This window comes from Fistularia commersonii, chromosome 3, assembly GCF_037954325.1.
Source record: "Fistularia commersonii isolate RoL2024-O1a breed Wild chromosome 3, RoL_Fcom_v1.0, whole genome shotgun sequence".
NCBI classification, from domain to species: Eukaryota; Metazoa; Chordata; class Actinopteri; order Syngnathiformes; family Fistulariidae; genus Fistularia; species Fistularia commersonii.
The window spans coordinates 2199630-2227166 of record NC_141286.1 but is presented as its reverse complement, the minus strand read 5'-3'; the positions used below and the strand labels follow the sequence as shown (position 1 = coordinate 2227166).

The window sequence follows — 27537 nt, the reverse complement described above, 5'->3', positions numbered from 1 at the left end:
CGAGATATCAATTTGATTGAGTACTTTTGATCTGTTCTTCCCCTGAACCAGGCCTTTTGTTTTTACAAAAACATAATGACAAAGAAACCACTCAGGTTTTATATATATATATATATATGGAAGTCACCTATCAATCATAACGACACATATGAACCGCAAGACGATCGCCAAATAATCTGTTGCATGTTTTTAGATTATGGGAGGAAACCAGAAGGAACCCATACGAAGAGAAAACCTCCTCGAACTGGGAAGAAGCGCTACTCAGTGGACCAACCTTGCTGTCCGATTTCTTAATCAAATGCATTGGAATTTAAGTCAAAGTAAAGCTGAAGCAAAACTGTAGTTTTGCTGTTGAACACTTTATTTCCTCTACCGGCGTTTTTCGGATCGTTCGGATGCCGATCATCTCGGCAGCTTCCACGACAGGCAGTTACAGAAAAGTAAACTTTCCCACAAGTGACTCAGTGCTCACAGTCCGGTCATGTTTTACTGTTTTCTTTTATTTAGACAAACCCAAATAAAAGGCACATAAAACATTGCGCATATGTTTACATAATTATTCTCAATGGACATACATTTAAAAAAAATGTAGGAATGTTTTACCTTTCTGCTAATCAGAAAGCCTAGCCTTCGTATATACAAAACTTACCATTGTTAATGATCTAATACAAAAAGATTTATAAAAAGGTTATTTTTTTTCTTGCATGTGTCTGTCATAACTAACATGTCCTCTGATCTAAATGGTTTTTACAAAGATATACATTCATTTGCCTTCACAAAATCTGCCAAATTCATCATACAATCTTCACAGAAAATGAAAATAAAAAATATTTGTAATTATTTGGCTAAATAAATTTTGTTTTTTCACATTAGGTTGGAGTCAAATTAAAAAGAAAAAAATAGTGTTAATACATAAAAAGTAAAAAAAAAAAAAAAAAAAAAAAAAAATTGTGGCAAGGTTTTCCCAGAACATGAAAAAAAAAAAAAACCTCACAACCATTAGATGTTTAACCCCCAAATAAAAAGTTAATCAGAGTTTGGTTGCCAGAACTGATGAAGGCTTCCTTCGCACCGCCCTTCCATCACAAAAACATGCCTGGAGAAGGAAGCATTGACGTGTGGAAAAGTCTTGCAAAGTTTTTCAGGCACACTTGTCTTTTTTTTTTTTTTTTTTTTTTTTTTTCACGGCCACTTGAGAAGGACAAACGACACCACATGCTTCCTTTCATCCTAATTTTTTTTTTTTTTTTTTTTAGTGTTTTCATAAAATGTCTCTAGCTTTCTAATAACGGTTGTTCAACTCAAACCTACGATGGACAAGCTCAGTCATCCACATGCAACATTGGAAAAACAAATTCAAAGAAAAGATTGTAAATGGATGCATTTCCAAGATCATAATGCCAGTTCCACGTTAGAGCATTTCCCTTGGAGGACAGTGTTAACATGCAAACCGTGAAATGAACAGGCTGAGCATCTGGGCTGCAAACACGGCCGGTCAACTCCCATTTGACCCAACTAAAATGCCCCTTTAAGTACCGCTCTTCTGTAGCGTCCTACAGTCTGTTGCAAGTGCTTTAGAGTTCCTGCATTGAAAACAAGGTCCTTCACTACAAACAGGGTTCTCTACTATCGTGTGTGTGAGTGTGTGTGTGTGTGTGTGTTTGTGTATCCTCAGCCTGCTCTTCCCCACCCTCAGACATAAAGCCTGGGAACTGTGGTTCAACATGCTGCAGGAACTGTAGAGGCTGAGATCACAAAAGAATTCTAGCAGGGAATTATCCGCTGGGATCAAAATCTTATTTCAAATTGCAGATGCAAAAAAAAAAAGAAAAAAATGGAACGCATCACATTTATATGTTCTGACTTTTCAGAGATTGGTGCCCAGAGTAGGTAGATATCAAATTACATTTTATCAGCCACTTATGTACTGTTTAAAAGCTGTAACAGTTTTAGTATATATTGCCTTGCATGAAGTCTTGAGATAAATAGTTCATACGTATAACACCTGTTGAGTTAGCTTTATCTACATTCTCAACTCACTTTCAATGTTGTTTAAATTCTAACTTTTGTCTGAACGTAGGTTGTAACAAAGGCAGAATATTTAATGCCACCATTTGTTTATACGGACGACAGCATACATCGGTATTGTTCTGTTTTTAAATGATGCTGTTCAATCCTCAAAATATAAAATCCTTTAAAATCTCCGAATGTCAATGTCTGCATGACATTTAAATGTGTTTTGATGTCAAGTTTGTTGATTTTGAGCCCAATGCTGGAGCCGAGCATCAACCGGATGTCTCATTTCCAGAGAAATTAATGCAAAAAACCTAATGTAGAGTACAACCAGCATCAGGTCAGCATGATTTTTTTCATCTATCTCTGTTGAAGGTGTTTTGTCACCGAATATGTAACAGTAGTGTGCTGAGATGATGACTGTTAGATAACTTTGGCAAAATTATAAGACCTTCATACCCATTGTATAATAAAACATATAGTTCCAAGAGCCGTACCAAAAAATAATAATAATAATGAATACAAAAATCCAGTTTTGGCAAGGTTCTACGGTTGCCATCACTGGAAAAAAAAAATGAAACATATAAAAGCTGAAGTTTTAAGTTACCTGCTTCAAGTTCAGGTTTCTTATTTGACCATGGTAACAGTTCCCGATGAATTTAGCACTTTGCAACTATATGCACGACCTGCGACTCAAAACTTAGTGTTATTCAAAGCGCTCTCTGAGTGAAGGCTCTTAATCCTGCCCTACAGAATCTGGTATAGAAATCTTATTTAATGCCCTAATCTGTCCAGCAACATGCAAATGCCCACAAACGCCTGTCTATTTAAAAGAAAAGGTCTCATTTCTACTCGCCATCCACTGTGCATGGCTGAAAACTGCTCGGCCTTTTGTTACTTAGCAGCACGAATCCACCTTCTCGCCCTCTGACATCTTTCAGCTCCACCTGGATGCTGTGCGGGAAAATACAACCTCCTTTGTGATCACAGCCTCAAAATAATGATTAAAAAATAAAAAATAACTACCCCAAGCAATGCAATGTGAGACACAGAACACCCAGCTTTAAAAGGCTAAACCTGGTGTCAGTTTCCATTTCACTCCTTTCTCAGAACAGTGACAAGTTTATCCTGCTATCATTTATGATCCTGACACCCCCCCCCAAAAAGGGCATTCAGAGGAACTACTTTAAAATGAAGAAGGAAATAACTTTGCAATTCTATAATATTAGACTTCTGAATGTTTTTTTGTTTTTTTTTGGAGGTTCTAATGCTTATAAAGCTGTCTGAACACAGATGACAGCAGGATGCATTTACTGAGAACCTAAAGAAACTGACATCAGCCTTATCCAGTAAATAATCACTGCTCATGTCTCTGTCGTCTCTTTGGACGGCCACGTCAGCGGAGGAAATAATGCCTCTGGCGCGAGACGAGAGGCTCTTTCCAAACCACCGATAAAAGGCAAGAAAGTAGTGTTTGATATTTACAAAGAAATGGGCAGTGTGTAGAGTAATTGTAAAATTTTTAAAGACTATTCTCAGTAACCTTCCTGAGTTGGACTGACAGTGACAGGATCCTACGCCTGCTAAAGTAAACAATCTAATCGACATAACACGAACGCTCAACTTTGGGATTCTGTCGCACAGTCTCGTGGGCTGACCTCGACAGTTAAATATCCTCAGTAATCCACATTTCATTTGACCTGTGATAATACTGTTGAACCCTCCTTACTGTACCTTTAACTGTCACATCCTGATATAAATACATAGAAAATTCCCAAACAGACGTCACAAACGAACGTGTGGAGTGTCCGACGGTGACTCCTTTCCAGCAATTTTGAATACAGACACGAGGGGGGAGTCGACGGTTTCGAGTGAGCCGTCTAACCGTCGGTAAAAACAATATCGCTCACACCTCCCCGGAAATGAAAGCTTTTTTTTTTTTTTTCACTTAAAACTTTAAAATACATAAAACTATTAAATACTGATAAGTTCACTAAATTAACGATTGAAAAAAAAAAAAAAAAAAAAAATCTTAAGAGGAAGCATTTAAGAACCCCTCCTGCAACACCTCCATGTAAGATTTGTTAACAATGCCTAAAGGTATAGTAGGTGTCCCATGTCACCCATTTTTAAAGTCAGATACCCAACTGAGGAAATCATTTTCAACTCAGACAAAGCTGACGCTGTCCTTCAGTGGCTAGATAGTAACTAAGAAATTAGGAGAAAAAAAAAAACAATGCTAAAAAGGATTTGCCTCCCAGCTCACCCCCCCCCCGCTATCTGTCATAGTAAAACAAACTACTCAAGTTTGGAAACAGGTTAAGCAAGGGATAAATACAAATTATAAGTGGCCATGAAGCTGCTGAGAATGTTTTTTTTTTTTTTTTTTTACTGCCCGGTCATGAATTTCTCCCAATCAAAAGCTTTTAAGTGAAATGAAAAAAGGTAAGCTGCCTCTTATAAAAGTCATTTAACACACATTAAGGCGATGGACGACTTGCACATTAAGCAAAGCTCGGTACGATAAATACAGGAATTGGATAACAATTTACGAGTCGGAACAAAATCGGTTAAGATTTAATAGCCGACACTGTCTTACATATCTTATTCATATGCATTGGCCAATCTGGACATTTTTGACATATTATAGGAAAAAGGATAAATTTGTTGTGGTGAAATTAGACATTGATGGCGGTGACAGCAAAGTCAGGACATCTAATGCCAACTCATTTACGGATTGGCTGACGACAGCCGCCGTTGACTGCCAACATTTTTCTTAAACGCGCCAAGCGACATTTCAATTTTGGTGCGGATATTTCATTGCTTTTAAATGGAGCTGAATTCACAGATCTATCAAGTTTGCTTTTAGAAAGAGACCAAAGTCGCTCTAATACTGGAGATATTGTAGTGTAGGTTACGAGAGCTTGTACTCCAAACAATCAATATCATTTTTCAAGTTTTAAAGTCTTCTAAAAAACAAATATTTTAAACATAAAAGATAGAGGGATACAACAAACTAATAAAACCTTGGCACAAAGGGACAAATGTGAGCCTGCTTCTAACGACTACTGTTCTTCTGACCGCGGACAATTAGGCACCAGATTATTAGATTAGATTATACATTCTTTGAAAGGCGTTTTTTGCCATTAAATTCAAATATTGTCTTTCCAGACCCTGTGCAGGAGTCAGTTAAGCTAGTGAAGGTTTTTGGATTTTCTTCCACAGCATTTTCACAAAAATAAATGAATGACGTGTGTGAATAGTGTCGAGCAGAAAGTCAAGTGATCGGTTTGAGCTTTTGTAAAATAATCAACTTTTCTGGGTGATTCTTGGCACGACCAAGGCTTTGCTCCCTGTTAAGTTACAAAGACGCGCTCAATGTGACATTAACTACGTCTAGTCTCAATATAATGGGTTGTTTGATGAATCTTACTTTTCGGGAATAGCCTGAAAAAATGAACGCGCCCTTAGTAGAGGTAATTCACTTGATTTTGGATAAAATGACAAATACTAGCGGGGATTAAATTGTCATTTCGCATTGCCGTCCGAAGACACATCATGAAAGAACTTAAGTGCGATTAAATGGTAGAAATGAGACGCCACCTTGGCTGCATGGATCATGAACTGCTGATCGGCTGGATCGACACGTACAGGAAGATCACGTCTTTTTCCCGCAATGACAGATAGTCAATGTCGTTAATTTAAAAAAAAAAACACCCAACTTAATACTTATGTGTAGCTGTGGGAGCATCTAAAAATCATTTGACATGATGTTTCCCAAAGAACAACATGGTTCATTTTTATCATTTACAATAGCACATATTTTTCACTCGGGACAAACGATGCGAATAAAACCATTCGCTTGGGATGGCATGGATGCGAATCCATGGAATTTCAGGTTTGGGCTTATCTTTATAATTAAATCTTTAATTAGAACCTTGAATCAAAATATGTTACATTATTCTTTGCATCAATGTGATGAAGTATCAACACTTGTCAGCTACACTAGTTATTGGGGGAGCTGAAAGCAGATTTGACTTTCCATTTCTGACATTAAATAAAACAATTAAAAAAAAAAACATGTGTTTCTGTGTCTGAATCGACTACAATAGGTTCTTTAGAGGGACGCTCGGGGAATTATCACTTGTTTCTCTTTACTTAATGGCTATATGGTGGGGGGGTTACTCACTTTTTTTAAATTCAAACACTTTAAAAGATTCAATAGGGTCACCCAATGTTAGGCAGTTGAAACATTCTCAGCAAGTACGAGGACTTTAAAAAAAAATAATAATAATAAGATTTAAAAAAAAAAAAAAAAAAAAAAGATCTACCAGGGGGGTGAGGACGGTAGAACTTGGGATAGAAAAGGCATACTCTCCATGGGTCTCATGGCAATGTTGAGCGGCCCGGTGATATTCATGGGCATCGGAGAGGTGATGGCCACCGGGTGTGCAATATTCATGTGTGCTGTTGTTGGGATGTTGACGGAGGCCAGGTTCACGGGGCCGGTGATGGTGACCGGATGTTGCAGGTTGACGGGTGCCGTGATGTTGACGGTGCTGGTGGCGATGTTCATTTGTGCGGCAATCGTGACAGGATTGCTGCCGTTCGCGCCGCGGTTCACAGTTGAGGTGATGGCAGCCGAGTTAGTTACCGGCGTTGTAGTGGCGGAGTTGTTGTGCACGTTGTTGGCATCTGCGGCACAAACAGAACAGAAGAATAAAACTCTGGTCGTCCGGGAGGGATGATAACATGATGTTCGAAACAAGCAGCTCCTCGGCTCCTCTTTACCTCAGTCACTGAAAAATGCCAATAAATAATCATGACAACATGTCAACTGTGGGAATATTGTTGAAGAAACCTACCTTTGTGTGAGTTGTCAATTAGGACTTGGAAGGAGTTATTTAAAATCTCTCCTACCGTCAACTCACCTGAGGGGTAAATTCAAAAAGCAGGATCAATAGACTAACCAGCTAACTGTCTATGTGTTTCAATTCAAAACTTTTCTTTTAAACAATACTACAAAACCAAAGTTATCTTAAAGGGACATGCCAACATTTAGGGGATATTTGACGGCTTTCCATTTTATAAATAATAATAGTGCGGAAGTACATCACCTCTCTGTGGGTTAAATATAGAAAATAGACACTTCTCTTAATTGTTGTTTTATCCACATACACATAACAATTGTTTGTTTAGTTTATCTGTCACTATTTCATTCAGACATGACAACGCAGGACTTCATATTATCTAACGATAGGCATTATGGTGTTACTGCGATATTAATTTTGATGTTTTTATGCGGTTTCTCCATCACGGGACTAGCAAAGGATGACCTCCTCTTTAACAACGACCGAGCTGGTGTTTTTCAAAGGTAAACTCTGGACTGATTGAGGGCCGGCGGGTGTGTGATGCCACTACACCACGTACTTCCATCTATCCGTCCATTATCTACCACTTGTCCTGCAGTCGGGGTCACGGGAACGCTGGAGCCGATCCCATCCGTCATTGGACGAGAGGCGAGGTACGGCGGCGGACCTGTCGCCGGTCGACCGCGGAGCTATTTCCATCTATGCATTTAATAATTTGGTCGATGCTACGGTTACAAGACGTACACATGCGTGTTGACAGAAACAGATACATTTGATAGAAAATTAATAATCTCCTAGGCTAACCTGCGGAAAGGAAATGCGTCTATCTTGTAATCTTAGGGCTCGATGAAAGAAGTCAGCACATCCCTCTAAGATCTGTGTGTAAACAGCTGGATGAACACTACATCGCATTTCAACGATCCACTGAGTCCAGAAATAACATTTCGCATGATCATTTGAGGCCAAATCATACAAATGTAAACGAAAAGATGACTTTACAAAGCCAGATCAAATGAATCGTTTCGAGACGACGTCTGTTGTAATGTCATGTAGTGTGCATCGAGCCTGCTTCACGGTCCAGTTTGTGGTTAATTCAAATCACCTACTGATCCTGCTTCATGAAATTTATCCTTAAAGTAACAAAACTCTCCTCAAAGAAATGACTGAAAGGTCTGTATTTAAGGCGGCGCGGAACGCATGGTGATGAAATAAAACAACTGCCCACTGGTGTTTTGCAAAATCTGTAGGCTATAATTCAAAGATTAGGGGTTTCTGCTACAAGCTACTGGATTACCTTTTCGTGGCCCTGAGTGGTTCCACTGCCAGTCACTTAGGCCTATTCAAAAATACAGACACATGTGGGGTTACAAGAGCACAGGACATCAAGGCTCACACCTGGAAATGGGTATGAAGATATTAAAACATTTGATAATAGGCTTCTGGACTGAGTGTGTATGGAAAACTATATTATTGCCCCCCCTTTCGTACCAAACAGACATAGAACAAATCATTCGACTAGAAGAAAATTAGCAATGTTATTTAGCAAATCAGATACTGAAAATCAAAGGTCGAATAAACAAACAAAAAAAAAAAAACAGACTGGCCCAACACAGATATGAAATAATTCATTTTAACATTCATTTGAATACTGATAAATTACCAGTGAATAATTGAGCGCTATGAGGTCATCTTGATGAGAAATTGTATTATTTTATGCAATCTAAACTGAGATGATGCTACCCAAGTATCTAAAATAGAGAATATTGGACAGAAAGATCATTTGAAAAGATACAATATTAGTGCACAATAGCGGTTACAAAATGTGTCTCACCTTTCCAAAATAAATCATAAAAAGGAATATATGCACCGGGTAGTTCTCTTATATAAGTGGTAAAAATGGTGACTTTTCACACCAATTATGTGAGAACTGAAAGAGTGCATGGATATTGTTTTCCAGCTTTATTACATTTTAAAATGTGTCTCCATTCACTTTGTTTGCTAAGGAGACATCCTCAACATTTTGAAATGATCTCATGTTATGCATTTGGACTTGGAGCTCCTCTGTACGAGTCCAAACCATCTCAGACTGACTTTATCACCAACACATCTCGCATACGCTTTCCCTCTGATGGATTCATTCCTGATCCTCTCAGTCGTAGTTACTCCCAAGGAGAACCTCACCATCTTCATCTCTCATCACTGCAGCTCTGCTTCCTATCTCCCGTACAACATCGCTGGCTTCCCCGCTGTCTTGTACACTGTCATCTGCAAACATCACGGTCCATTGAGGTTCCTTGCTAACCTCATCTGTCTGCCTGTCCATCAGCATGAATGCCCTGCACCAGTCAAACATACCTCTCTGTCACCCCAGACTTCCTCATGCAGTGCTTTAGTTCCTCTCTAAGTCACAAGTCAGCTCTCTTTGACTTCCTCTGTACTTCCCTCTGAAGCAAATACTCCATGTGTAGTACTCTTTCTAGGCATGAAACCAAACTGCTGCTCACAAATGCTGACTTCTGCAATCAGTCTACTTTTACACTACTTTTTCCTATAAAATTATTGTTTGGCTCATCAACTTTATTCCTCTGTAGTTACCACAATCCTGCACATTTTATTGTTAAAAATGAGCACTGGCACACTTCGTCTCGTGCCTCAGGCATCTTCACGCTCCCCTAGATCCTGCTGAATGGTCTCGTCAAAAACTCCACTCCCGAAACAAGAATATCATCAGGACCAGCTGCCTTTCCACTCTTCATCCTCTTAGAGTCCCTCCTCACTTCACCTCTACCAATCTAAGCATAACAGTCGCCCTTTCTGCTCTTTGCTGTCACTTATTTTCCTTCCACATCAGCCTTTTAATTTACTTGTTCCATCTTCCCATCACTCTTCTGGCACGTCAATACATTTCCATCTCTATTCTTGATCACCCGAACTTGCAGCACGTCCTTCCCATGTCCATCTCTTTGTTTCACCAACCAGTAGAAATCCTTCTCTCCCTCCTTCCTGTCCAACTGAGAGTTTGGCCTTCGGCACCCGAAGCGTCACCGAATCTCCCCGTCCGTCTCCTCAGTCGGCCTCAGTGTCCCACTTCTTTGCTAACCTCTTTCCTCATATATACTCTCGCACGTCCTCATTCCACCACCAAGTCTCCTTGTCTACTTTCCTTCAAGATGACACACCAAGTATTCTGCTCCTCCTTCAAGAGAACTCCTATTCCATTTCTATTGCTATAGAAACTGTTGTAGGACAACTTGAAACTTGCTCTTTAGCTCCTAGACTTGCTAACTGGTCTCCAGGACAGGGAATATCCACCTTCCTTCTCTGAAACATGTTAACCAACGCTCTAGCTTTTCCTGTCATAATCTTAATATTCAAAGTCCCTACTCTCAGTTCCATACGCTTGCCTTTCCTCTTCTCCCCCTGCTTCCAAACACATCGTTCTTCTTCTTCGACCCACAGCAACCCAATTTCCACTGGTGTCCTGTAGGTTATCCACACAAACGGCCATAACCATTAAACCGAGCTTTGGCCGATCTGGTGTGAAAGTCATAATCTACAGAAACAAATACCTGAAATATTAATAGGGACTATGACATGCATTTGCTTACCCCATTAAAAAGTTATTCGCCAGTTAGTTGAGTTGATTTGCAGAAAAAAGCTGCCTTTTAGCACAAAAATGTGGCTTCAAAATATAATTTCATCTTTGATTTATATGGTCTGATTCATGGCACATGAGAAGTTTTTTTTTAAGAGGCCTTTAATTCAAGTGTTTTATTCTCCAATATGAAACTTATGCAACTTACCTTTATTGTTACATGGATTGCTGAAGGGGGCCTGACCATGAGTTTTGAGGTGACTTGTGATGTAGGCAGCGCTCAGCATTTTGCCACAGATGTTACATGTAACTTTGCCTTCGTGTCTGATCATGTGAGAGCGTAGACGGTCTTTGGTAGCAAAGGCGGAGGTACATGCCTGGAACAAAACGGGAAAAACAAAACATAAACAATCAACAGGGATGTATGGCATAGTGACTGATCGGTAGCAGTAAATAAGCAAACAATAAGACTTTTTTTCCCCTTATATTAGACTGACTTGACTTACCGTTACTTGGCACTTGAAAGGCCTCTCTGAGGAATGGACATGCTTGACATGACAGCTTAGGTGATCAGGTCTGCACAGTGAGAAGCAAACAAGGGGTGTTTCAAGTGTCAGAACCTACATTCATTGATGAGCTCTATCAGAGCATATTAACACTATGTCTGTCTATTTGTTCGCATTTGGAGACACTTTTTTTAATGGTTCAATTTATATATCACTAGCGCTGAGGCTCAGGTAGCCAGAGGCTGCTGTATACTTTTAAGTACAGGCGGGTGTTAAGCGACTCATTAATTTCATAATATCTAGGAACCACCTTTTTAAATATAATTTGGATTTATGCATGACAAAGTCTCACCAATTGCATTACAGCAGAATGTTTGTTCAACATTTGCCATGAAGGCTGTCTTGCCTCTAGAGAAAAATTATTACATACAGTGAGACAGATCTAACCTTTATATTTTGTATTTATTAATTATGAAAAAAATCATACTTTATATTTAAAAAAAAAAATCTTCAGTGCACACACAATTCCCACTTAGATGTTTTTTGAAAATTTTCCTATTTATTTCTCATTTTTAATGTTCAAGTTTTAATGAAAATAACCATATTAGTTAGAAAATGAAAACCAACAAAAACATATGATAAAATCACATCCCTCCGGGATATAATCTACTTAAAATCCCTTTTTCTTCCATCTAATTTTCAAGTAACTGCTTCCTCGTTTTGAGGTTTAGAGGTGGCAATTCACTATTTCGAATTTCCAGGTCATCTCTTTGAGTAATTTGTATTAATCATATCTTCAAAATTATTCTGCTAGAAAGGTTCGTTTCAGCTTTTCCCCTTCCAACGTAGAATTACGACTTCATGGAAATCAATCTGATCATTCAAGGCTAAGTGTACCAAAGAAACACCACTGCAATGTTGTGGAAAACAAACAAGTTCTTTCATAAGCCACGGCTTTCCTCGCTTACTCTTATGAACTAACTCCTTTCTCACAACAATAAAAATGAACAAATGTGACTGCAGTGTCAGTACTCTCAGTATATTCGGACAAAAGCGGTCCTCTAAAGATTCACGTTTCAACGCAAAGTGCAACTCCTACATTTCCAGGCATGATTCAGAACAATTCTTCTACGTACGCATACCTGGAGAATCCCTTTCCACAGACAGAGCAAATGTAAGGCTTGTGGACGCCGCCGTCGTGGGAGCGGACGTGGTAAGTCATGCGGTCCTTCCTCTTGAACCTCTGCTGGCAGATGGGACACTCGAAGGGCTTCTCATCCGAGTGTGACAGCTTGTGGCGGTTGAGGTGGTAGACATCTCTAAAGGCCTTTCCACACATGTCACACCCGTGGTTCTTTTTCACTGGTTTAGGGGGCTTCTTAGGGATGCTCTGCTGCTGTTGGTGTTGCATTGGGGTCATGATGCTGGTGCCTGTTGATGTGGATGTGGTGGCTGTAGTCAGAATACCAGCTACAGTAGTAATATATGAAGGGTTACCGTTATTCTCACGTGGTACGGTGGATATGAGTGGCACCATGGTGGGGGCTGTTTGTGTCTTCTTAGGCCGTGAAACCATCTTAATGCCAGTGTGGCAGGATTCGTGCCGCCTCAGGTGGTAGCTGTCCCGGAAAGCCTTGTTGCAGTAGCCGCAGATAAAAGGGGTCTTTGACTTAGGCTCTTTTTTGACCACGGCAATGTGAGGTCCTCCACCGCCTCCTCCCCCTGTCCCGCTGGCCACATTGTCTTTTAGGAGTTCTGCAGCACTGACAGGGGGTTTCTGGTCCAAGGGAATGGGTAGCACTGGTTTTTGATCAGGTGGTTCTGTTCCAGAATTGAGCAAAGGCAGGAGGCTGTTGCCGGCTACTTGATGCTGGTGATGTAGGGCCTCGTTGGCCTGCTGCAAGGAGACAAACACGTCCATGTACTATATTCTTTTTTTCAGAGCATACGTGTCCGGCGCCAGCGGTCAAAGGCATTGGTATGAAAATTGCGAGACTTCATTTTTGATTTTAAACTGCTACTCAAACGTGTTTCGTTTTCTTTTCACGTCTTAATATGGTTGCGCAATGTTTAGTTTGATTTATGCTATTGTGTTACAGGAGAAGCTGCTGATGGTCATTTTTTGTCAAATTTCAGTCTTGTCAGATTTTAGTCTTTTAAGTTATCAAATGGTTACTCAAAGAACTTTGCAAGTTTGGAAAGTAAAAGAAACACATTTTGTAATCACAGGATGGTAAAATGTTTATATTGAATAAAACTCAATGGTATGTTATATAACTTACAATATACAATGTCAACTGTTACTCAAGGGACATGATATAAGATGTTCGGTTATTATAATAGTTACCATTCAATAACCATGTATATTATCATCAGTAATGATTAAAAGGACACACAGGTAGAGCCAAAGGGAAAGCAAACCTTGCCATATCTTCTTTTTTTGAAAATACTTAGTAAAAAATGAAGAATAATATGTATTGTCCAGGGAGGGCGATACCTCTTGAAGCGTGTTGTTTTGATGTGCAGTTTTCATTTACACAGCAACCTTTGTTGTAACTTGATACTGACAGACAACTACTTTGATTTGAAAGTGTTTAGAGTTGACACTGTGACCTCCTCTAAACAGAAAGGAGAATGAGCATCCCTTCACATGGAAAAGAAGACCAACAACACTGAGCTTGCAGGCAGGCAGGTTTATATGACAATTACAATTGTGATCAATAGAGAGGCTCAAAGTGCCCGATCGTGACAATTGATCATGTCAGCATCTCTGCCTGTCAAGACGGCCTTTTATTACATATCCCTGAATACTCTGTCATTTCACTTTCAATGGTTCTTTTTGGATTTGAGAAACTAGTTCAAGCTTTCAACAATCAGAAGCTGTTTTAAACATCAAACCAAATTTCAATGGGGTTGCATGTCTCGAGGTAAACATCTGAGTAAGACACAATGGTCTTTAACCAGCAGTTCCCTTCCAGTCAATCTTTATAATCACTTGCACTGGAACAATGATACAAATATGTGCTCATTTGTAAGCAGATTTGCAATTTAAACATGCAATTGTACTGAAAGAGAGGCCAATGAATAGTTATGGTGACAAGAATATCGAACGTGAGAAAATATAAAGTCCAGGAACATCAAGTCCAGTTGCTGTAAACGAAACACTCATTTATGCCAAATGTTTTAATCACTTCCTGCCTTCATAATTCCCTTCCCAATCTGAACAAAACAGTATCTCACATTGAGCACTCCATTTCTGAAAGGAAAATATCAACCTAAAATGGGGACTCAATTTCACTGCATTTTACTGCTTATTACAACCAACGGGGGCTCAAGTTACATTTAGCCCAAGTAAACATTTGTACAGAATCCAATCAGTAACGGAGTATGCTCTTCCCCTATAATTCCATCACATACTTTTCATGATGGTTTTTCAGGAATTTCTGAGATGTCACATCCAATTCTTAAGCAACTGCTTTTAAACAAGCAGGGGAATCAGGTCCTCTTTCGACCCGTGGTACCGAACAATCTGAAGTCTTGCTCACAGAGGAAAAATCATCCTTTTTTCCTCTTCAATGAAGCAAGGAGATATTGCAAATAAACTTAACAAAACTGTACATTCTCTCCTTATGAGATGAGAACAACTTTATTTATCCCGAAGGAAATTGTTGTGCCAGAGTTTTAAGTAAAAAACATAACAGTAATAGATAATAGTAGAAAGGAGGAAGAATAAGAAATACAATGAAATATAATGAAATATAAATTGTCTTAACTGTTAACTGTAACTACAAAGATTTGATTTGATTTGAAGATTCCCTGCAGCTGAGGGAAGAGGAATTAAAAAGTCTGATAGCCTCAGGTAGGACAAACCTTATCTGCCTATGTGTGCAAAAGAAAGAAGAGCAAAATGATCATGTCAGTTATACATACAGCGCATCAGCCGAATCTGTGCCCGGGTAACAGTTAAAGGTTCAGTGTCTTGAACAACAACACTTGAAAAGGAGCTTGGGAAGCAAACCAAGAACGTTTGCTTCCAAGATGACCACTCTTACCACCTGAGCAACGCTGCCCCGATGTGGACGACCTGCCACACGCCACTTTGGGGAGTCGACCTCCCGATGTAACTCGTCCTGCAATGTCTTCCTAAGACCGGCTACACAGCAAGATTAAGTCCTGAATAAAAGTATAGTGACGAATCCGTTTCAACACAAACCCTATTAACTTATAAAGTTTTTCTGTCACCAACTTGAGGGTGAAAGGGGAAGATGTGAGGTCACTTAGGAGACGGGAAGCTGTTCCTGTTTTCATAGAATGATAAGTTGTGATGTCACAAGGAGGAATGCGCAATGTCAAACAATCCCCACTGTGAAGTCACTTTGTCCTTGGAAATACAAATACACAGACACACACAAAACTGAATGAATATAAATATACAGAAGGAAAAGAAAGAAAAAATCCCTTGCCATACCACCCTTATGTTCCCCACTTCCTCAACTAGTTGTCCTATCTGCAAACCATCAAAATATCATTCCAGCTACTTTTGATATCTAGACAAAATAAATGAATAACGCAAAGGGGTGGGGGGTTGTATCACGTAGGGGAAGCACAGATTGTAATGTGAAATAGATGTACAATCATATGCAATGACACACAAGAGGCTACAGTGAAGTCACTGCATCCTGTTTTGTGAAAGACACCTTTACTCATACATGAGACCAAGATTTCATTACGTGGGACCAGATGCTCCGTCTCACTGCATCCAATTCATACACAGCAAACTGTGTGGAAACAATAAAACAGCATGAGTGTATTAAGAAAGCTGAATTTAAGAAGGGCATGTAGCACTTTTCCAAATTTTTCCACATTCAAAACATGTAATAGCGAGAACAACATCTGTCACATGATCCAAAGTTATTCCAAAATCATTTTTATGATTTTGATATGATATCCAACAAAGTGGATATTACTTGGTCACATATTTAACTATTGTAATTCTTTTGCCCCATAGGATTTCAAATGCCTGGAAAATTCACAAAGTGTAAACAGTTTTGCCATTCAAGCATTCAACAAAAACTGGATGTGAGCAACCAATTTGCCTTGTTTTAAATCCCAAAAAAGAGTAGCGTTTCATACAATGCAGCTTGCGCCTCTTTCTGATTTTCAGACAGAAATTTCCTCATTGGTGAAGGGCATATACTGAAGAAATGAGCCTTCTATATCTAAAATGAGACATGACTCTACCATGAGGCTAAAAAAGACAACAGTAAAAAACACGACACCAAATATTACCCATTATAATTGGAGCAAAGGATATTAAGGATTTAAGTAAGAGTACGACGACAATAGGCAAAAACAAAAACAAACAGCATTTCTGCTCGGCATCAAATTGAATCTAAGACTCATTCTTAATCACAAAAAATAAAAATCCAAGAACACTCTGGAGAAAAGTTGTCATCGGGGGAGTAACATTAGTATTTGTATATGGCATACGGAAGAATGAAATATGGCATATGTTGTGGACCGTAATATTATTTCAACTAATCATTAAATATGCCTTCCTTAGGGTTTTCAGTGGCAGTAAAATGTATGGACAGAAAAACACCCCAGGGTCATATATAAATATAATTTCAACACTCAAACTACTTTTAATGGATGCACATTAGAGCAAACTACAAGAAAACACAAAGTAAGCACCTCGGACTGCCTTCACTGGAGACCAAGTGACAATATCCTCCAGCAAGAAAGTGGCCTGTTCATTTCTCCAGTAGCTCCAGTTGAGAAGAGTGACATAAAGTTTTGCAGCAATGACCAAATGTGTGAAAAGCCAAAACTGCTAAGATGCTTGGGCTATCTCTTGAGTAGGGGAGGTTATGAAAATGTTATCAAAACTCATATCACACAAGGCAATAGTGTCCAAAAGCTCCACCAAAGCCATTACAAAGAAAAGGCAATTTTCACCATGCTAAAAAAGTAGGTTCTCCCTGTTTTGCATAATCCTTCCAACAAAGGGACACAGAATGGGCCAAATCTCCGCCAAAGCCACGACATCAAAGTGCATTTTTAAATGGGCTCATCCTTGGCTCATGATACGTCCCTCCACCAAGTTTCAAGAAAATAAACACACTCATTTTACATAATCTTGCTGACAGATGGACGGAAAAAAACAAACAAAAACCAAGAGGCACAGGTGACGGTAATAAATAGGGAGTACATCTTTTCCAACCGTGACCTACATCAGAACCGATAGGAAGGGCCCCACACCAGATACCATTTACATCATCCCTTCTGCAATGACCCCTTGCAATGATAAACACCTCGGGAAACATGAATCAATATTTGGTTCAAAAAGCGCAGGTGTTTTGCAGAAGGATTATAAGATTCAAAAACCAGTATATAAAAGTCCCCAAAAACTGCCGTGCCAAAACAAATATCGCGTAGACAATAAAGAACTGAAATAAATAAAGCTATGACAGGCACGGAAAATGTAACCTAACAGCAGTTTGAAAAAAAAAAATCTGTACTGAGGACATCTTAAGTCTGCAGCTGCTGGCAGGCATTGTCCGATTGGTCACGGCAGATCCCCAGTGGGACGGGAGGAACAGAACGTGGGGGGACTGTATGAATATTTTGGCCGGGGAAAAAGCAGAGATTCACATTGTAACCGGCAACTTTACAACAGGTCAGCACAGAGATGTGACGATTGAGAAAGACTTGTTCTTTTCTGTAATTACCATAGGGTAGGGTTAAAGACCTGACCCACTGCTTTTCAGGTTCAGCCAAGCATCCCAACCCGGTCAGCCAGGCGGGGGGGATGCGGTCTGAAGGGGATAGGATCCCGAGTGCTCTTTTTTTCCTTCACAGTGTTCTTTTATGGACAACACAAATCCCAGTGCTGATGCACTTACGGCCCTCGGGGGGAGGTATGATGTGTGAGAGAGTATTCGCCGTGTGTGTGTGTCTGCACGCATGTTTGCGTGTGTGCGTGTGGTGGCGGTGGGGTGTTAAGCTGTCGGCCATATCCTTGCAACCACGCTATGTGTTTCGGCGTGGTGGAGAGTTGGGGGCCGTCACACGTTGTCGACTCTCTTTTATATCCTCCACACTGTAGCAGCTCTCAGCCTAGAATCATTACTGCAATTAGCATTTCTCCTACCATGTGTGTATTCAAGTCTGAGACGACCAAATGCTCTCGCTCAATCTAATCAGAGCAGCCTGCTGTTCCATCACGCTGCTCTGATGATTTTGATACAAATCTGCAGTGAAGGCTGAGGTCCTTTTCCAAGATAAAAAAAAAAAAAAAAAAAAAAAAAAAAAAGAGTAAGGGGTGTGGAAATTAACAAGAGAAAGCACAAATAAAACAAACCCAGTCATTGTTTTGTTTTTCGCTGCACTGCAGGCAAGAGATTCACCACACCAGAGTAGCATTTCATAGTTTTCTGCAAGTCTGCCTGAGAGCGGCAGTTATATAGTCAGATTCAATGGTCTCCCAGGATTCCTTGCAACAATTCACCGAAAAGTATATCTATTACAAACCAAAGCCATAAAATGGAACGACTAGTGACACACCATCAAACCCAACCAAAACAAGAGCCTATGAAAAAAAAGATCATTAAAATGCCAAATCATCACATTAGACTTCAAATAGGTCTAAAAACAGTCTCCCGGTCTCCAAGCCAGCATCAGGTATTCAAGCAGTTTTTGTCAAAACGCGTCATAAACTCGAACCTCTTTCACCATTACTTTGGCAGTAAAGCAAAGCAACAGCCGTCACATGTAAGGAACCTCGCTAAACAATTGATACAAAAAAAAGGCAACTTGAGCAAGCCTCAACGTATGGTGTTATGTAACATCAGGTGTTCTGAATGCACAAAACCTGTGAAAGTGACCCTCATAGTTTAGTGAACCGAAATCTGGAATTTGGAGTTTCTATTTCAAAAATGAACCAGAAATTCTAATGTATTCAAGGACAAAAGAATACGGATAAACTTGTTGCCGCATTTCAACAAATGGGATGACAAGAAACTCGTTCATAAAATGAGAAACAACAACTGCAAAGCAGTTGATAAATACAAAATTGACTGGAATGTGTAAAACAGAGATGACCAGTTTATAATGCAGCCAAGAAAAAAGCATTTAATCGAGCACTGTGATCAGTAATACTTGATTATTTGGGTGTTTCACAGCATCATAATGTGAAATACCACATGGAATTAGGAATAATAAAAAAAAAAGTAGAAAAAAAAAGTTGAAACAACAGTGAAAGTGAAGACAAAAGTGGTTGCTCAGGGAGCCGTATTACACAACACAGCTAACAGTGTTTAATTTGATATGAATTTAAAAAACAAATAAAATCAAGAGAACAGAACTGTTGAGGAAAAGAATCAGCAAAAAGATGCCCGTCTAGTCAATTTCAGACGTTTCTAAAACTAAGTGTCAGGTTCCGACAAAGCTCTAGGAATGCGAACAAAACAGAAGCTTCAGCAATTAGTCCATCAATTAGTTGAGCAAGTGAAAGATGCAGGACTATTTTGGTGGCAGTTGAAGACTTAGTCATTGTTACACCAAAAAACAAGACACCTGAAAAAAGGTCATGTCAGATTCAGAATCCCGAGTCCTTAAAGAAGGACTCGAAATTGAAGGAATCAGTAGTGAGAACAATACACTAAATAAAACAACACCAGAAGAGCAATGACCTTAAAATCAGAGAACACAGCAGAGAAGCCGTGGTCACAACAATAGCCTGTTCTAATTTATTGCAATAGGGCAACTCAGCAACATCGTCCAACAAAACTATTTGCAGGTTTTTTTGTTTGGCTGGGTTTTTTCTATTTTTTTTCAAGGTATGGCAGATTTAGTTAGAATCCCTGCAGCCAGTCTTTATCCATGTGTCGCGGTGCATAAGGCTACCGTAAAAAAAAAAAAAAAAAAGGATGGAAAATACAATTAAGGAATAATTTCCTAGCTACTGTTTGGACATGCATCTTAATAACAACTCTGTTGACTTTGTAAAGGATCATATTGTGTATTCAACAAATTGAGTAGGCAATAGCAAATTTATAAAAAGGGGAAAGCAGGTTTCTTTCTTGGTTTCCTTCCAAAATGGAAACTACTTTAATCAGACTGTAATAAAATGCTCTTGTCTAAAGCTTATCGAACACTAGGCAGCAAGAATATCTATTTGGAAAAGGTCTGACACTAAGATGGGAGAATTTTACAATTTTTTGGGACAACATTTTTCAGGTTTATGCTTCTTTCTCCACTTTTCCCTGACAAAATAATTGGACCTTCCACTTTCTAAAAGGCACAAAAAGCAGAGTCATGATGTACTGTGGCAAAATTTCCCAATTGAAGGAATTTCAACAGCACTATTTACACATTACGTATAACAAGAGGATGTTGTTCTTTTCACATATTTCTCAAGTTATTGCAGGTTAAATATTTAGTACAATATCTCGGTGTTTATATTTTCCCAGGAATTTTCAATTTGTTAATGCGATTGATATTGTCTATTTACATCCCCCCTATTACGAAACATGTATCAATCGTGTTCACGAAGCTATGACGACTGCGTCACAAGATTCCTTTTGACCAAAATATCCTGTTACTCACATTTTATTTACCACAAAGAATTAATTGAATAGTGTGACAAATCTTCAAATCTATATAATCCCCCAATCATTCTCATTCCAATGCTGATAACACTCGGTTGGGCATTCATTTGTCTAGATTTGTACTCTGTAACAACTGATTTGGGATAACCAAATGAGGAAAATGAATACCTAATACACAATAAATGCTGTCAGAATAAATATTTACAGCTACAATCACAATTGGCAGAATTGTGTTTCATAGGATCAACCAAACATGAATATGATTTGGAAATCACCAAGTTTGAAATTAGAACTGCAAACAATTAAATAGCTCACTTTCCTACAGTCAAGTATCCATATATAAGCCATTTACTCTCTAAAATGATCTACAATCAGAAAGACCTTGTTGCAAAGGAAGCAGGTACACAAGGAGCTACTGCTTTTGAGAAATTTGGAATGGTGAATTTACAAACTCAACCCAAGTTGAATGTACAAAGAAAGTTACACAAAATAAGATGTATATATCATAAGACGTCTATAGATAAACTTCAAACGTGGTAAACGATCTACTTTCTACCCACATGTCTTCGGGTAATCACAGCTCCTGCAGTTAAAAACAGCTACTTGCACACCCACACTTGATGCAAGGCCTAAACAACGTGTAACGTCTATTACGTGGCTTAAAAAATGTTTTTAATTAACATGTGTTTTCCGTTATTAACAGGTTTTGTCCGATAATTGTTTTTTCCCCAGGAATGGCCACAGTAACGCTGAAATCTGCAGAATGACATAAGTTCTACCGACAACATGAAACTGCTGGTGGAAGATAAGCGACTACTTGCGATTAATGTTGTGTTTTTACGGTGTGAATAAATGTTTTAGTAAACAAAAACTGTCCAGGGAAACGTTGCGTGTGGTTTTTACGCCGCTCTCCGCGTGCTAAATAACTTAGCTAACAGTTTGCAACGTTAGCGTCAGCTAAGTTCTGACTGACGCACCAATATCTGGAGAAAGGTCCGAAAAGACATGAAGCTCCACAGCTTCCTCCTCAGCGCATCACTACGTTTGAAACTCCAAGTAAACCACTGCGTGGTTACTGTTATCTCTCCTCGATGCTGCTCGGAGTTACTGAGTTGCAAAGGACTAAAAGTAGCCTGGCTGGCTATCCCGTTAGCCAATTAGCTTAGCATACCCCACAAGCAAAAGCAATAGCTCGACTTGCTAGCGGTTAGCGCGCGCGCATCAACAGGGCGAACAACAGCTACGCGGGGACGTATTTTAAACTAAGTTCAGCCTCACAAAACTCGTGTATGTGAAACTCGGGTTCCCTGAAAAGCACAAATAAGCCAGCTATCGCTAGAGCAGGCAGATGGGACTGCTGGGTTCGTTAAAGGTGGCTAGCAGTTTGCTACAACCCTAAGATAGCCAACGAGCTAATGCTAACACCTTTGTTTTGCTTGGTCAACTCTGCATCATTCCATGAAGTGAAATGAAAGCTGACATATTAGACTTACAACTGTAAACAGCCACGGAAACGCGTTTGTAGTGTCGTAGACGACGGAGACACTGCAGCACTTACCTGAAATAAAAACGTACTCCAGCTCGGTTCCATTGCAACACTTGGGCTAAAACCTGCAGGAAACCTACAAGGAATCTACAACAAAGCAGCTAAACATGGCAGCTGCAACTTCCTGTAACCCCCGGGGCTGAACCAATTCAAGTAGACTTTTTTTTTGTTTATTTTTTTTAAGACTTCTGGACAAGCTTTTTAATTCAAAACATTTCCAGTTTCGTAGTGATTCACTGAATGCAAAATAAAAATAGTGTCAATAAAAAAATACGGAATTAAAGTGATTGGCGCAGGCGTGTTTGTATAAAACTGAGCTATAGGTGATGACAGAGAACTTACATGAGGAATTTTGTTGTGTGTGTCAAATCAAAGTTTGCATAGAATTAAGGGTTGAGTTAGAAAATTAAGAAACTGTCAATAAACTTTTAATGCAGTGTCTTAGAATTTAGAGAATGATGTCACATCATTGTGTCATGTATGCATGTAGGATAATATGGTCCCTCTATTGTTACACACAATCATCAGATTAAAGTATTTAATTTTAGATGGGCGAAAATATTTTATACTTCATTAAGATGCTGATATATATTATAATTATGTCTAAAATGACAAAAAAATAGATGCACTCTTTCTAAAGTAAATTCAGTTCCCAAATCAATTTGCGCAGACAACATTTGAATAGCTAATTGATTTGGTATGAATTAAAAATACAGAAAATAATATCATATGGTGGATTTTGACAATGGTGTATTAAAGCATTATAATATCATTAATTGTATAAATAACTATTGTATACATGAATATATAATTATAATTATAATATTTTAATATTATAATTATAATTATTATAATATCAAAAACATCAAATTTGGTTTATCCAAACATTGATAAAATCCTGAGAGACACTTAGCATCCCTGCAACCTTTTACAGATCTACAGGTCCATTAATGTAACTAAATGTCACAGTTAAATGCCTCATAAATAACGAGTGACTGAGCTGTACTTTTCTATTTATGAAATGTGTTAATCAGGCCAATTACAAAGATTTCTTAACTTGTTGCATTGAGAAGCTGCTTAAGTGGTGGGACTGAAAGTATGGCCAAGGTGGAACTCATCTTTCGTTTGACAGAGAGCAGTATGTGGCTGGTAGAAGCTCTTAGAATTCAAGGTATTTTAGTTCGAAACTCCTTTAAAACTCGCAAGAAAGACAGCAGTATTTGGGTGGGTGGAATAAATATGAACACCAAAGTAGATTCAAACTAATATATGAGTGGAATAAGAATCTAAATATACAGTGAGGCAGTACTTCATTTTTTTTCTGGTGAAAAATTATGACAAAGTTATTGGAGGTTAAGTTATATTGGTTTGGTATAAATCTTGAAAATACCCAAATTTTAATTGAGCTACAATCATGGTTCAAATAATAATTTGTCCATCCATTGCCTACCCTACCGTTTATCTTGGATCTGGAACTGAACTGCACGAGAGCTGGACAGAACCACATCATCTGCAAAAAGCAGTCACCCAATCCTGAGGTCCACAGACCAGATCCCCTCAATGCTGCACCTAGAAATTCTGTCCATAAAGGTTATGAACAGTATTCGTGACAAAAGACAGCCCTGGCGAACTCCAACCCTCACTTGAAGAGTCTAACTTACAACTAGCCATGCAGGATACCCCTGCAGACACGGACCAATGCCTTCTCCAGGGCTACAAAACACATGGCAAATCGGTTGACCAACTTCTAGCACCTCTGAGTAGACTTTTCCAGGGAGGCTGAGGAGTGTGATCCCCCTGTAGTTAGAGCAAACCCTCCGGTTCCGCTTTTTAAAGAGGTGGGTCACCTCCACAGTCCGCCCATCCAGCAGCACCGCCCTCTCCGTCCACACGAAGCTGCAGAAGCGAGTCAGCCAGGACGGCCCCACAACACCGGGGCTCTGCCACCAAGGAGCTTTCTGACTACCTCAGTAACTTCCCTGGAAATAGCAGAGTCCACTCAGAGTCCCCCGACTCTGTTTCCTTGCTGGAAGGCACCTTGTCAGGATTGAGGAGACCATGGAAGTATTCCTTCCGCCGATCCACATTGTTCCGGGTCGAGGTCAGCAGCCCACCATCTCCACTCTACACGGTATTGACGGCGTGCCGCTTCCTCCTCCCAAGCTGCCGAATGTTGCTCTCCACGGTCTCACCAAAGTCCTCCCACACCCAATTTTTGCCTCAGGAACAACCACCACGGCTGCTACTGCTTGGCCTGAAGATACCTGACAGCTGCCTCCGGAGCCTCACAGGCCAGAATGGCTCAGTAGGACTCCTTCGTCATCCTTCAGAGCCGGGTCCACCAACGGGTCCACTAACAGGTTCGGGGGTTACCGACCACCTCGAGACCATGGCTCTGGTCTGGTGCCTTGACAGTGGAGGCATGGAGAACATTGGCCCACTTGGACCCCATGAAGCTATGCCGGAGGTGGGAGTTAGTCTGCCAGGTCGGACCGGCGTCGTCCCCCACCATCAGAGCCAGGTCACCAGCAGGTGGTGATCAGTTGACAGCTCCGCTAACCCTAACCCTTCTTCATCCGAGTGTCCAGAAGATGCGGCCTCAAGTACAATGAAACAACATCAAAGTTAATCATCGAACTGCAACCTGAGGTTTGTAGGAGACCCCCGGTAAGACGAGAGTCTCCAACAGGAGCGCCCTCTAGAAGCCCCCTGAGGGACCCCAAAAAGGGTGGGTAATCTGAACTGCCGTTGGATGCGCAGCCACACGCGACAGTCAGAACCCGTTGCACAACCAGAGGGAGGCTACCCTCCCGTCCACTGGGTTGAACCCCAACATGCAGGCACTGATACGGGGGGGGCGAGGGGGATCAATATCCCCACACCTGCCCGGTGCCGGGGAACTCCGGTGGAAAAACATCTAACACCTCTCGAGAGGCCTTGTTCCAGAGTCCGAGCCAAGCTTCAAGGTGAGTCTACCTATATCTAGGAACGTCTCAACCTCCCACGCTAGCTAAGTCTCCTTCCCTGCCTTCCTGGAGCGGATCGGACCGCCAACTAGCTCACAGCACACCTGACCCCCATGGCCCCTCCTTTGGGTACCGAGCCCAAGGGAAGGGGGGCCCACGTTGGCCTTTTCAGGCTGAGCCCAGCCGAGCCCCACGGGTGCAGACCCGGCCACCAGGCGCTTGCCATCAAGCCCCAGGTCCATCCATCTTTTTCCTCATTTTGGGTCTTCTTGAGCCATGCTTTGTCTGGTGCCTCTACCAGGACTTGTTTGCCTTGGATGACCCAATCAAGGGCACGATACCCCCAACAGCGCAGCAGCGTAGCAGCGTAGCAGCGTAGCAGCGTAGCTCCTGGGGAACCCCGCCATCATGCTAAGCTGGCGGCTCGAGGAGGGATCGTCCATCTGCTTCTCAATATTTAAACCAGGCTGACTTTCTCTAATCGTTAAATTTGATTAATCATTATTCTTGTTCTATGTTTCATTTTTAATTTTGAAAAAAAAAAGGCAACATCAAAAGATTATACAAGCTAATGATTTAACCTTTTTCTACATTTTATTTCATCTGGTCCTTGATTATTATCTAGAAAGTGACTGATAGTGAAGTACCTCTAACATAAACTAAATTCAGATAAAATAAAATACAGTCAAATAAAAATAAATAAATAAATAAATAAATAAAACATTTTACTCAAATTTGGTAAAATTTTGTAAGAGTAAACTTTATCCAGTAAAGTAGTTGAAAGTTGCAAAAGGATCATTAGCAGTAATATGTATTCAAAGTGATCTTTTTGTGGCCGCTGGGCTTGAATTGTCTGTTCAAGTCCCTTTGCCACAAAACATTTTGACAATAGACTTTGCCACGACATTCAGGTTTGCCAACATTAACTGTCTGATAATGTCCAAGATTGGAATGCCAGAAGGCCTGAAAATAAAAGCTAACAGATGAATAAAATGAAAGATACGGGTTTTTAACAAATTGAATGAGAGATACTTGAGAATTCCCTGGCAAATACACAAGAAAAACCCCCCAAAAAGAACTTGCACATTCACTCTGCACACTTGGCCACCACATTTTTTTCTCCTGCTGAAAAAATAAGTTTTCTTCTCTGTACTTTATCTTCATTTTAATCAGTTTAATTTGTCCCTGTTTTTTTTTTCATTAATCAACCCCTTCTACTTCAATTTCTCAAACATGTGAGGATTTTCCCACCTACATGGATTCATTAAAAAACAGCAACCTTTTTTCCGCATGTATCCAGATTAAAATAAAAACAAACTCAGTATAAACACAGAACAGAGATATAACTCATCGTAAAATCATAAATAAACAGTTAAAATCCAGCTGCGGCGTATTTATTTTGATCCTGGAGCAGAGCGGACTTGTTTATCCAGTAACTAATGAGCCGACCCGAATGTAGCCTTTCAATATATTTACATCGAGTGACAATTGAATTCCTGCCTGGAGCAAACGGCCCGGCGTGTCAGTGCCGTGTTGCTTCTAGACCCGTACGAGTGACCGAGTAAAGCAGATGCAGGTGAAGATTCTAACCATTTCCAGGGGGGAAATAATCACCGGTGAGGAATATATAGTCAGAGAGGTGTTTCTGAACGTGGACGGGATATTTCTGGATCCTCCGTGTCTCCGCTGATGATGCTGCAAAGGACGTTCTGGGACTTGAATAATCACGGAAGAAACTAGGCCTGCGAGTCACAGAGCAAAATGAATTTCACAATATTCAATAGGCCTTTTTCCCAGTGTTGATATTTATTATGATGACAGCGATGGCAAAATAATTGACAATGTCTCCAGGGTGACGGAGAGTCGTATAACTCAGTTCGATTTCAACATTTTCGAAAGGGATCGTTTGTCAAATCTGACACAGAATTACTGACCTGAAATAAAATTAAAAAAAAACAAAAAAAAAAACAGTTTTGGGGGCATTTTTTGGTCATTTTCTCGCCTCCTCTTTCCTTGCAGATTTTCAGTAATTTCTCAAATTCATGCTGACATGGACATTATTTATCTATTTTTTTCACTAATTTTGCTGATTTGTATGTAATCTCCTGCTAACTTTTAGGCTTGTTGCTATCTGAAAAATTATAATCAATTTTAGACAGTGTCTTACTATTTTATAAATATATTTCAGCATAATCTTAATCCTAATCAATTTTGACTCCCGTGTAATGTTCATTACATTTCATATCATTCATTACATTTTCATATAATTTTAAAACATGGATTATTGCTAATTTTCTAATTCTTTATGATTGAAAACAATCTGATTAATTGTTTTACGGAAAAAGTAAAAAAGCTAGGTTGTCACAGAAAGTATCATAATAAACAGTGATATATTTGCAAGACAATGATCCATGTCTGGCTCCCAGTCT

General features: G+C 39.8%; 1 protein-coding gene across 3 annotated transcripts; it reads right to left on the bottom strand.

Moving 5' to 3' along the window:
* Positions 1–959: 959 nt before the first annotated feature.
* Positions 960–22223, bottom strand: LOC147235187 (vascular endothelial zinc finger 1-like). 3 transcript variants are annotated; one of them, XM_086141280.1, is made up of 8 exons: positions 22155–22223; positions 12495–12882; positions 12128–12416; positions 10986–11055; positions 10688–10856; positions 8179–8220; positions 6879–6944; positions 960–6708 (listed from the first exon to the last, which is right to left on the bottom strand). In XM_086141280.1, exons 1-8 carry the CDS (start codon positions 22185–22187, stop codon positions 6341–6343), a joined length of 1425 nt encoding a protein of 474 aa, XP_085997406.1. In that variant the 5' UTR covers positions 22188–22223; the 3' UTR covers positions 960–6340. The 3 variants fall into 3 exon arrangements, with proteins under 3 accessions (XP_085997406.1, XP_085997388.1, XP_085997397.1); XM_086141262.1 differs by having other exon boundaries at positions 12128–12882; XM_086141271.1 differs by lacking the exon at positions 6879–6944 and having other exon boundaries at positions 12128–12882.
* Positions 22224–27537: the final 5314 nt, after the last annotated feature.